Source organism: Notolepis coatsorum, assembly GCF_963971535.1.
Source record: "Notolepis coatsorum genome assembly, chromosome: 3".
Classification (NCBI taxonomy): Eukaryota; Metazoa; Chordata; class Actinopteri; order Aulopiformes; family Paralepididae; genus Notolepis; species Notolepis coatsorum.
This window is the reverse complement of record NC_140167.1, coordinates 46101816-46114247: the sequence shown is the minus strand read 5'-3', so window position 1 is coordinate 46114247 and position 12432 is coordinate 46101816. Positions and strand designations below refer to the sequence as shown.

At 43.1% G+C, this 12432-nt stretch overlaps 1 protein-coding gene across 1 annotated transcript in view; it reads left to right on the top strand.

The window, feature by feature from the left end:
• The first annotated feature begins 6552 nt into the window (after window positions 1-6552).
• The window catches only part of mtfr1l (mitochondrial fission regulator 1-like), a 57726-nt gene continuing 51846 nt past the window's right edge, over window positions 6553-12432 (top strand). Inside the window, exons 1-2 of the mRNA XM_084310495.1 lie at window positions 6553-6676; window positions 7267-7418. Coding sequence (XP_084166621.1) covers window positions 7389-7418 — 30 coding nt within the window. The 5' untranslated portion in view covers window positions 6553-6676; window positions 7267-7388. The remainder of the gene's footprint in view (window positions 6677-7266; window positions 7419-12432) is intronic.

Here is a 12432-nt window from a genome sequence, read left to right as displayed (position 1 = left end):
TATGAAACGGCACTATGACGAGAAAGCTGTTTCTCGATCTTTCCAGCCAGGTGATAAGGTTCTAGTCCTGTTACCTATCCTTGGTTCTGCTCTTTCCGCTCGTTTTTCCGGACCGTATGCAATAGACAAGAAGATAAGTGATACAGACTATGTGGTTCGCACCCCTGATCGTAAACGTCACTCTCGTGTTTGCCACATCAATATGCTTAAACCATATTTTTCCAGAGATGGTGTGCAGGTGAAGACCTCAGACCAGACAGCCGGACTGGCCGTCTCTGCTGTTGCCTCAACTCCAATAGTTCCGGACTCTCCTGACGTTAGTGGTGAGGATGTAGATGGCTTGGAGTTGCGCAATGCAGCCCATCAGGGTGCTAGATTGTCCAACACTGAGATGTTATTGAACCTGCCCACTCACTTAGCACACTTACCTGAGGAGCAGCGAGAGGACATCACAAATTTGATTCAGGCCTACATGGCTCTGTTTGGTGATGTTCCCTCCTGTACTTCTGTATTGGCCCATGATATTAAAGTTAACAATGCTGTGCCTATCAAGCAACATGCATACCGTGTTAACATCACCAAGAGGGCCATGATGCAACAGGAGGTTGACTATTTGTTAAAACATGGTTTAGCCAAGCCAAGTTGCAGTCCCTGGAGTTCACCTTGCTTGTTAGCTCCTAAATCGGATGGAACTCCTAGATTTTGTACTGATTTCCGAAAGGTAAATGCTGTCACCGTGCCTGATTCCTTCCCACTGCCCCGCATGGAAGATTGTATTGACAACCTTGGATCTGCCACCTATGTTAGCAAACTAGATTTGTTAAAGGGTTACTGGCAGGTCCCTTTGACCCCCCGTGCCTCGGAAATCTCGGCGTTTGTTACTCCTGACAATTTTTTGCAATATACTGTAATGCCTTTTGGAATGCGTAATGCCCCGGCCACTTTCCAGCGACTGGTGACCCTAGTCCTGGCTGGTGTTCCAAATTGTAATGCCTATCTCGATGACCTGGTTGTCTATTCGACCAACTGGCGTGACCACATGACAACCTTGCAAACTGTCTTTGACCGCTTAGCTGGAGCCTCCCTGACCCTTAACCTTGCCAAGTGTGAGTTCGGCAAGGCTACGGTTACCTATCTTGGTAAGCAGGTAGGACAAGGCCAAGTGCGTCCGGTGGATGCAAAAATATCTGCAATCACAACTTTTCCAGTGCCTACTACTAGGCGGGAATTGCGTAGATTCCTTGGGATGGCTGGGTATTACCGTGGTTTTTGCCGGAACTTTTCTTCTGTCGTCACTTCTCTCACTAGCCTGTGTAGCCCGTCCAAACCATTCATTTGGACAGCTGATTGTCAAAATGCATTTGATAGTGTTAAAGCTCTCTTATGCAGTTCCCCTGTTCTCTCTGCTCCAGATTTCTCCCTGCCGTTCCAGCTGGAGGTGGATGCCAGCGGGGTGGGAGCTGGAGGGGTGTTATTACAGGAAGATCACGATGGTGTCAGTCACCCGGTTTGTTATTTCTCCCGGAAATTTAACAAACATCAACTAAACTATTCCACTATTGAAAAGGAGACTTTGGCTATGTTGTATGCGTTGCAACATTTTGAGGTGTATGTCGGTTTGAGCGTATTACCAGTGGTAGTATACACCGACCACAACCCATTGGTTTTTCTGTCGCGGATGTACAACCACAATCAGCGCCTCATGCGTTGGGCGCTCATAGTGCAAAATTATAACCTCAGCATAAAACATAAGAAGGGGTCTGATAATGTGTTGGCGGATGCTCTGTCTCGTAGTTGAAATCTCTGTTGCTGTCGACTCGTTGTCTGTTGCTGTCGACTCGTTCTACTGTATATTGCTGTCGACTTGTTCTATTTTGCTGTCGACTCGTTCTACTGTATATTGCTGTCGACTTGATCTATTTTTTCTGTCTACTCGGTCTATGTTGCTGTGGACTCGTTTTATGTTGCTGCTAGTTTTTTCATAGCTCTTTGTTTTGGAGTGCATGTTATCTCGGGGATGTTATCTCGTTGTTAAAAAAGGAAAAAAAAAACATGTTTAGTTGGTAGTTTATGTAGGCATGTTTTTTGTCTTATGTATGGGGGTGTTACATCCCAATGTATATATTCCCCAGTGTGTGTCTCCATGTGTGTGTGTTCTCCATTTTGTTTCCTCCCTCCAGCCATTGTTCCCTTCCCCATTGGTCCCTGCCAGGCCAATCCTTCCATTATTGCAACACAGCAGTGATTGGTGGTTGGCTTTCCAGACTCTAACACTCAATCCACACCCCCCAATCATGGATCACCCCACACCTGTTAAAACATGGCTTTCTCCCTTCAGTCTTTCTCTCTCTCTGGCATGAGGCTAGGCCTAGTGTTATTTTGTGGCATTGTACTTTGATAATATCCCTTTTTGTTTATAGGCCTTTGTAATAGTGAAAGTGCCTTTGTGATTGTATGGCCGCAGAGAGAGCATTGTTACCTATAGATTGTTTTGTTATGTTTCCATTTTGTTGTATGTATCATTAATGTGTTTTTCTCCTCCTTTCTCAGGAAGCACAGATGGGGTGAGCTGCCATTTCCTTTGGATATTGTTTTCTCCTGTTTTGGTTAGGTAAGAGTAGTTTAGGTAATGTAATTTCTTTTACCATAGATTAGATTGGGTTTATCTGGAGTATAGTGGTGTTTGTTTGTTGTTTTGGCCTGGGCTCACCCCTGAGCTACATGTGCTTCCTTTGCATTTACCAATAAATATCATTGTTGTTTACAAACGTGGTCCATCTTTTCTGTCAACCAACTGTTATGTTACAGCCCTTTACCCTTAGACTCACAGGGGTCGTAACACTTGTCTACGCCACGAAGCCCCGCCTCAAACCCGTCCACGCCTGCAATAGGGTCCAGCTGCAGCCTCGGAGATTGTTCCAGATTGGGCAACTTCCGCCCGCTCCCACGACATTTCTCCCGGGACAGGACAATGTGTGCTGATTGGCGGAAAGTACGGAAGTATCTTGAACGTCAAAATCAAAAGCAAGTACGTCTGCGCTGACGAGAAGGGGGGGGGGGGGCTTGTATTGATCAGGTTAGTAGATATTGTACCGATCAGGTATTACAGATCATATCCGCATGAAATAAACTAAAATGTTAAAACCCATTTAGACTGTTTCTCATTCCTGTACTGTTGTTTATACTCTGCTCCTGTGTTGTAACCCAACCCCCTCCAATGTACAGTAAATGACCAAGTATGGTTGTCAATATTCCAATGTACAGTTTTGCTTGTACAGTTGTACAGTGTCCCCCAATCACCCACCCACCCTACCCGACCCCCCCCAACCACCTCCAATGTACAGTCCCCCCCCCACCTACCCAACCTCCTACAATGTACAGTTTCTATGTCAAATGTATATACTATCTTTTCTGGACTCTTTTTGTATCACTTAACAATTGTGTGTATTGAGCCGTACTGTATTGTACCCATTCTGCAATCTGTTAATACAATTTTCATCCAATCAATCACTTGCGCGGTTCCTACATTGTATAGGAAATTAAATTAAGAAAATAAACATTTAAACAACTGTGTCTTTATTGTATTATTATCAACTGAAAATAAACAAACATGTCAATGTGTTAAGACCCTGCTCCTAAACGTTGGCTTAAACACACCAGGCTTGCAGAACGGGCAATGGTATGCTGTGCAGCAGTTGACACATCGTTCCAGCTGAGGAATGATTCCCCTCCTCTGAACTGTAATGTGTTGTCCTAACTAGAGTACATTACAGTACAGTGCGGGAGGGGAGGGGATATTTTGGTTAATTAAGAATTGTGATAATTAATCACCAACTAACCATGTAGCAACCAGTAGTAATCACCAATAATCCCACTGCGTGTTAACTAACTGCATCGGCTTTTGACGTTCAATTAACGTTCGCTAACGTAGAGATACGTCAGACGTACTTCGAGATACGTCAGACGTACTTCGAGATACTTCCGTACTTTCCGCCAATCAGCGCACATTGTCCTGTCCCGGGAGAAATGTCGTGGGAGCGGGCGGAAGTTGCCCAATCTGGAACAATCTCCGAGGCTGCAGCTGAATGAATGAATGAATGAAAACTTTATTTAACAGATTGCAGAATGGGTACAATACAGTACGGCTCAATACATACAATTGTTAAGGGGATGCAGACCTGAAAAAGACGTTTGTCTTGTTTCCATCAGGGTCCCCCATTTTCAATTCATATAGACATATATGACATACATGACATACAGATAGTCAGTACTGCTACATCTATACATTTATGACATACCAGATTTGCAAATACAGTACTGTTTGTGATACAGAAGGAGTCAAGAAAAGGGAGTATATACATTTGACGTAGAAACTGTACATTGGAGGAGGTTGGGTGGGGGGGGTTGGGTACATTGGGATATTGACAACCATACTGGGTAATTTACATTGGAGGTGGTTGGGGGGGGGGGCCGGGGGGCACACTGTATAAACAAGTAACACTGTACATTGAGGGGGGGGGGGGAGGAGACACTGTACAAACAAACACAATTGTACATTGAACTATTGACAAAACCATACTAGGTAAATGACTGTACATTGGAGGGGGTTGGGTTAGGATATTTACAGGGGCCAGTGTTGAATTGCAGTCTCCCGTAGGTGTCCCTTGAGAGAGGTTTTGAAAGTGGGTAGTGATCCACATTCCTTTACAGCTTTGGGTAGGGCGTTCCACATTGATGTGGCATAATTGCGAAACGTGTTTAGTCCCTTATTTGAGCCGAATCTGGGTTTAACATGATTTGTGGAGCTCCCTCTGGTGTTGTGATCGTGGTATTCACTGACCTTTGGGAAGTATTTTGACATGTACATGGGTACCTTGGTTGTGTAGTGTATCTTGTAGACCAGGCCCATTGCAAGTTGTTGTACTCTGTCGTCTACTCTAAGCCATCCTAGGTTGTCAAAGTGGGCAGGGGTGAGGTGGGTTCTAGGAGTAAGGTCAAGCAGTAGTCTGACCAGTTTGTTTTGAGATGTTTGTAATTTTGTTTTTAGCGCCTTTGAGGTGCTTTGGTACCATGAGGTGCAAGCATAGTCGTAGTACCCCTGAATGAGTGCTCCTGCCAGAGTCTTCAGGGTGTTCTTGTTTACCAGAGAGGAGATCCGGTACAAGAATCGAGTTCGTTGGTTGACTTTTTTTATTACATTGGATGCCATTTTGTCACAGGAGAGATTAGCCTCTAGGATGGAACCCAGGTAGGTAATTTCATCTTTCCTTGTGACAATATTGTCACCCACTGTAACTGAGAAGCCGTCGGTCTTGCTGAGTTTGTTATTTGAACCGAAGAGAATGGACTCTGTTTTGCCCATGTGTAATGATAGTTTGTTATCAGCGAGCCATATGCAGATTCTGCCTAGTTCCGAGCTGAGGGTTTTTTCAACCTGTAACTTGTTCTTGTCAGAGACCAGCAGGGCTGAGTCGTCCGCAAACAGGAACAAGTTGCAGTCACAAGCTGACGACATGTCATTTGCATAAATTAGGAACAGTAGCGGTCCTAGTATGCTTCCTTGTGGAACACCACAGCTCACTGTGAGGGGGGGGGATAGGGTACCGTTTACCTCCACCATCTGTTCCCTCCCCTCAAGGTAGGATTGCATCCAGCTCACTGATAGACTATCAAAACCAATTGCTTTTAGCTTGTCAATCAGAATGGAGTGATTGACCGTGTCAAAGGCCTTTTGTAGGTCCAGCATGACCATGCCGCAGTATTTGCCTGCGTCCACCTCTTGTTTGATGTGGTCATTCAAATAGAGAAGGCATGTGTCAGTGGTTTGATTGATTGATTGATTGAAAAGTTTATTAACAGATTGCAGAATGGGTACAGTACAGTACATCTCAATACATACAATTGTTAAGGGGATGCAGACCAGAGAAAGACTTTCGTCTTGTTTCCACCAGGGTCCCCCATTTTCAATTCATCATAACATATATGACATACATGACATACAGATAGACAGTACTGCTACATCTATACATTTATGACATATCAGATTTGCAAATACAGTACTGTTTGTGATACAAAAGTGTCCAGAAAAGGAGTGTATATACATTTGGCGTAGAAACTGTACATTGGAGGAGGTTGGTGGGGTGGGGTTGGGTGGGTTGGGTGAGGGCTGTACATTGGAGGTGGGGGGGGGGGGGGTTGGGTAGGGGACACACACATTTTACACTGTACATTGGAATGTTGACAAAGCCTTACTTGGTCATTTACTGTACAACTAGGTTAGGACATTTGTAGGGGAGTGGGATGTTCTGAAGCCAGATTGGAATTCGTAGATTAGATTTTTTTCCGCTAGGTACTTTTCGACCTGTTCGTGACCCTACTCCACGCCTGGGCTCTGTGGCTCTGCAGATATTATCGTAATACCTATGGATATTATGCTATTGCCCACTACTGGCGCTATGGGGCGCTCTGACATTGTTTGTTGATGCTCGAACTTCATTGGCTGGGGGCAAAGCACGTGTACAACACGAACCAATCAGACAATAGAACGGAGGTCTTCGAGATTTCCGGGCCTACGAAAAAACGACCAACTGAAGTCTGACAGACGAAAAGGAGACTATTAACGTTAGTCTCTGAAAAATATGATAATCGCATTCTTCCACATACAGTATTGTTTACCGTAAGTTATATGCGAATGACAGTTTCCAGGTTTTGTGACGATGAGCAAAATGCACTGCAAAATATTGATAAGGCTGAGGGTCAACCGAAGGACCGTAATGTTATCTCTGCTGATATGCTAACTGCTAGCTAAGCTAACCTGGGCTTGTAGTGGGCTAACTTAACTGTACTTTATTAAAAAAGTTAGCAACGATCACTAGTGGCCAGGCTAGCTAGTAAACAAGCTAACATTACTCGGCGTTCATCATATTTCTAGTACGTTACGTTATTTATACTAACTTACCTAGCTTGTAGCTAACGTTGGGTTGGCTCAAATCATGGTCGAGTCTCTTGGTCCCCCCTCTGCATATTATGTACCAGCAAGGTCGACTCTTAAAATAATAAATAACGTCGTTAAAGAGTGAAGTCAGCTAACGCTAACGGGTACACTTTGAACCTGTCCAACGTCAGCTCGTATTAGCTGTCCATCTAACGTAAACAATGTATTACCGGTATGTAACGTTAGCTAATATTGCTCTTGTGAACCCTCAACATCAGACGGAATAATGCCACGTAACGTAAATGTTTTCTCTGTATGGTTATCCTCAACAGATGCTGAAAGAAGTCACTATACAGCACTTAAGACTTGACATGGGGACTGGCATGCTCTTTGTTTGCTAGAAACACTCCATCCCATCTTCACCACCCGGCATAGGTGTGCTCCACTGCGCCATATGAGACCCTTAACCATGGAAGCGGAAGCAGTAAGTCATCCATCACTGGTCTATTTTCAGTGTCCCTTTCGTCATGAAGTTGTATGCTGATCTGTCTCTAAATGGTGGATATTGCTGCAGTCTTTTACAGAATGATTGCATTGGAGTTGGGGTGCACCAATTGCAAATTTCTTGGCCAATTATGATTTTATTTTCTATAATTTCTATTTACTATAATTGATGGCATACACAAACATTTTTGTAACCTTTTTGTTAATGAAACATTTAATTGGTTGGCTCCTGGAACTGCAGTATGGCTACTTGGAGCGTTCTCGAGAACTGCTCATTTGATCGACTTCACACACGACACTTGGACACGTTGGGTCCTCAGCAATACATGTGTGAAGTGGACCGGATGACGTTTTCTTTTAGATATCTGAAGGATATCAGACAGAGATTCGTTCCTTTATAGTTAGATGTTCATAATACAACATTTACTATTAAAGAATGTTCTCCAAAACTGCACCAGGTTATCAGGTTAATCTCTCACTCTCATTCAAACACATTTAAAAATAAAAAAGTGCTTCAGGTTATTGTATCAAGACATTAGCATGTTTCATTAATTTACAATATATACATAAACACAACCGCCAATAGTGTAACCATTATGGCATCTGTGATGCCTTAAAGGAAAACTCCAACATTTTGGGAAATTAGCTTATTTGCCATCTTCCCTGCATTAGGCTTAGGGAACGCCCGCACCGTTAGCCTAGCTTAGCGTCAGTCACTGGAAGTGGGTTCCTCCAGCAGCCAAGTTTTGATTGATTGATTGATTGAAAATTGTATTAACAGATTGCAGAATGGGTACAATACAGTACAGCTCAATACACACAATTGTTAACACTTTGGTCGCCAGGCTTATATTCTTAATATACCATCCTCCGCCAGCTCTATTTGTCTATGGAGAAGTTCCCCTTCTTTGCAGGGCTATAACTTTTTAAATTGTATTGCTAAATTGACATTACTATGGCCCATTCAACATCAAGTATCTATTGTTCAGGGTGTAGCAACGTTATACTTTTTCATTCACATATTCATACTAAAATACGGTCTAAAGTATAAGTATGTTTTTATCGTTTTCTGCAGCTTTCTCCAGAACGTGATTTATTGCCCCAAATGCATTATATTGATGATCAAATACAGTTTGATAGCAATCTGCGCGAGATAAAAAATGTCAAATGGACGTGCTTCTAGAAGTTACTACTGATCATCTGATGTTGACCGGATGGGGGGGGGGGTCGTTTATAATTCCGTGACCAACGTTAGATGATTCATCTAGTGTGGGTGATATGATCATCAGAGCAGTTTATATCGAACACGTTAAAAAATAACGCTGAATCTTACCGTAGCTTCCTCATAGCGTTGGGCGATGAGCGTGGAGCAGAAATATTCCTATTATGGGATGTAGAAATATGTGATCCATTTCCAGGTTGTATAATAGTATATACGTCCAAATCATGTTGTTTATCGAGTTATTGGTAACGGATTGCTATCCGTTGTGTCTAGCTCGAGTCCTGGGACTATTAGCGAGTGATCGGACCGAATTGGAATGAGCACCAGCTTCCATTTCCTGTTTCCGCTCTGGGCGATCCGCCGATCCGCCACCAGATGGCGCTCTTGAACCGTTGGAGAGTTGAGAGGGGATCAACAGTAGATCTCAAGTCTCCGGGGGAGAAATATGATTTCGATCACAGATTTTTGAAATATTGATATCAAAGACGTGGTACGGCGTCTTTGGCAGAATGAGCATGGCGGGGAATGACGTGGTACAGCGTTTTTGGCGACCATAGTGTTAAGGGGATGCAGACCAGATCGTCTTGTTTACATCAGGGTCCCCCATTTTCAATTCATCATAACATATATGACATACATGACATACATGACATACAGATAGACAGTACTGCTACATCTATACATTTATGACATACCAGATTTACAAATACAGTACTGTTTGTGATACAAAAAGAGTTAAAAAAAAAAAGAGAGTATACATTTGACGAAGAAACTGTACATTGGAGGAGGTGGGGGGTTCCCAGGCAACTTCCCAACAGTCACGAAATACACTCCAAATACAACTCCAAAACGTTCCTGTAAACATGTTGTGACCTGTGTATTTACCACGTGGAGAAATAAAAAATAATTGAATTAGACATTTCCGTTTTCTAAGCAGATATACTCTATTTTTTGCCGAACCACTGCTGTCTGGGCTCAGTGATTTCACGCGACGCAGTGCTACGCATCACCTCAAAAGCCCCATTGTAACTTCTGTCAGTCAAACCAATCTGACTAGTAGCTAGCGACAGGACACGTTTTCATTGACAGTATACAGGACTATATACATGTAGACAGTAGCTACAAAAATGAATGTGTGAGTGAATGTAAATATAGAGGTAAACGAGAACTTAGTTTGCCCCATGTATCATGATGATTATAATAGTCACTTACTCGATAGACAACTGTCCATTAGGCAGGGCTGTACGTTAACTTTTTTTGCACATAGCACTGGTGCTACAGAGGTTGATCGTTTTGTAGCACTGGCCAAAATCTTGTAGCACAAGTATAAAACGTGTTATATTTGTAACAGTCACAAATGTGCCTATTGTATTTGTGTTATTTAGTTGCAGTCAGGGAACAAACTTAACTTTGGCTGGTAGATTTAAAAAAGGCAGATTTTTTTACCAGCCAAAAATTATAAATTTGCTTTTTAGTATATCGCCATGTGTTATTATTACTATAATACTCTCATATGCTATTTTCAATTAATATCATAAACAACATAAGGAATATTAGCATAATTTTGAGTGGACTGAAGGAATGAGTCAGCGTTAATAGTTTTAAATGCAAATAATTTATTGAAACATAGGAGTGGGGTCGGTTGGGGGACACACACACACACACACAATGGGGGACCCTGATGTAAACAAGACGAAAGTCTTTCTCTGGTCTGCATCCCCTTAACAATTGTGTGTATTGAGCCGTACTGTATTGTACCCATTCTGCAATCTGTTAAATAAAGTTTTCATTCATTCACACTGTTTCAACTCACCACCCCCGCATCATATTGTAGTCTAGTCTGTCTTCAAACTTCCACTCCTCTCGACACACACACACCCTTTCCCCAGTCCACACTGTCTCTAATTCTCTATGGCTCTGCCTCTGATCAGGATTAGCTTGTTAGCTTATGCTAATGTAACGTTCATTTCGGGCGATGTGGGCATAAAGGAATGGCGACGATGCAAAGCGTGTTAGATGCATTTGACGTTGTGAGAAAAAAAAACACCACAGACTTATTTCGGATCGCAAAATAGCCGCAGTCTGCTGTGCAGCTCCGCTCCGCTCCGCTCGGCTGAGAGCAGAAGGCAGAAGCACGGTCTGGGGCGGATATGACATCACGGAGTTGCTATGGGTTTTTTCAAAATAAGAGTATCATATGAACCTGACTGTTGCTAACTGCCGGAGCCCAGATATATCATGACTGGAACTGCGCTTAGGCGGAAATGAGACCTGTGACAGGATTTTCAAAATAAGAGTATCAATATGAACCGAATGCCTATCGCACCAGTGCTACTGAAGTAAATCCATTCATCGCACAGACCGCTGTTGCTGTAGCACGTGCGATATATATGTCGCACTGTACAGCCCTGCCATTAGGTCCACTCGGCATGGGGCGTCTTTTCCAATTGATTTTCGGAACATGGAAAAAAGTTCCAACCACTTCTGGATGTGTTAGCGCTGAGAAATGTTCCTTGCTCGTTAGACAGTCTTTTTGTGCACTGTCCTCTTCATCCGATATATGAAGCCTTCCGATCATTGATGGCAGCACAGAGTCCCATTCATTACAGCAGAAGCACTCTATTTCTGTCGGCATAGGTTGGCATGATCCACATTTACACCACCAATCCGTGTCTGTTCTGACTCTCCCCTCGGCCCCAGGCTGTTCTGCTTCATCCTCGCGTCTTGCCCGGTCAGCTTCCAAAACACGTAGTTCCTCTGTGTATTCGGGTTCAAAAAGATAAGCTTCTGGATCTTGGTTTGTCCAGAAGTATTCATCATCCTCTGAGGATTCCTCTCTTCCAAAGTCGGCCATGATTAGCAGCAGTCAAGTCAAGATACTATATTAGCTAGTCTATCTGATGATATCCACTTCACTCAATGAAAGCGTGTCCTGTCCTGAAAATGTAAACACTGGCCTCGACGTTAGAAAGTAGCACTGCGTTGTGTGAAATCACTGCGCCCAGACAGCAGTGGTTCGGCAAAAAATAGTTCAGAGTATATCTGCTTAGAAAACGGAAATGTCTAATTCAATTATTTTTTATTTCTCCACATGGTAAATACACAGGTCACAACATGTTTACAGGAACGTTTTGGAGTTGTATTTGGAGTGTATTTCGTGACTGTTGGGAAGTTGCCTGGGAACTTGGCTGCTGGAGGAACCCACTTCCAGTGACGACGCTAAGCTAGGCTAACGGTGCGGGCATTCCCTAAGCCTAAAGGCCTCTACATGCTACAGCAACTTCAAAGCAACTGCACCACAACATCGACAAAGCAACAGTGTTGTAGACACTCTGCCTTTATGCTTCTGCAACATCGACGCGCAAAGTTAGTTTAGGTTTGTGTTAACGTTAGATAATGTACAAAATAAACGTATTTCCGGTGCTTTTAGACGTCGCTCTTTTATTTTGAAATCCCCCGACCGGAAGTGTTATAGTGTCTGTTGCTAGCAGCTTAACTTCTGTCGCCCGTTTCTGTGCTTTTCGAGCTAACGTTACCGTAACGTCATTAGTTTCCAATGGAGAGGAGAGAAAGACCTCGGCTCATGCAGCTCAAACTACCTGTTGGAATAAATTAATTGATTGATGTTTAACTTGTCCCTGTGTGTGTCCAGTCATTTCGACTAGCAAACGTTGTATTTAACGTTACCTCAGGATACCATTGTATTTAGTTGGTTAGCTATGTAGCTAATGTGGATAGCATTTTGTATAGCATGAATGCTAGCTGGCTGGCT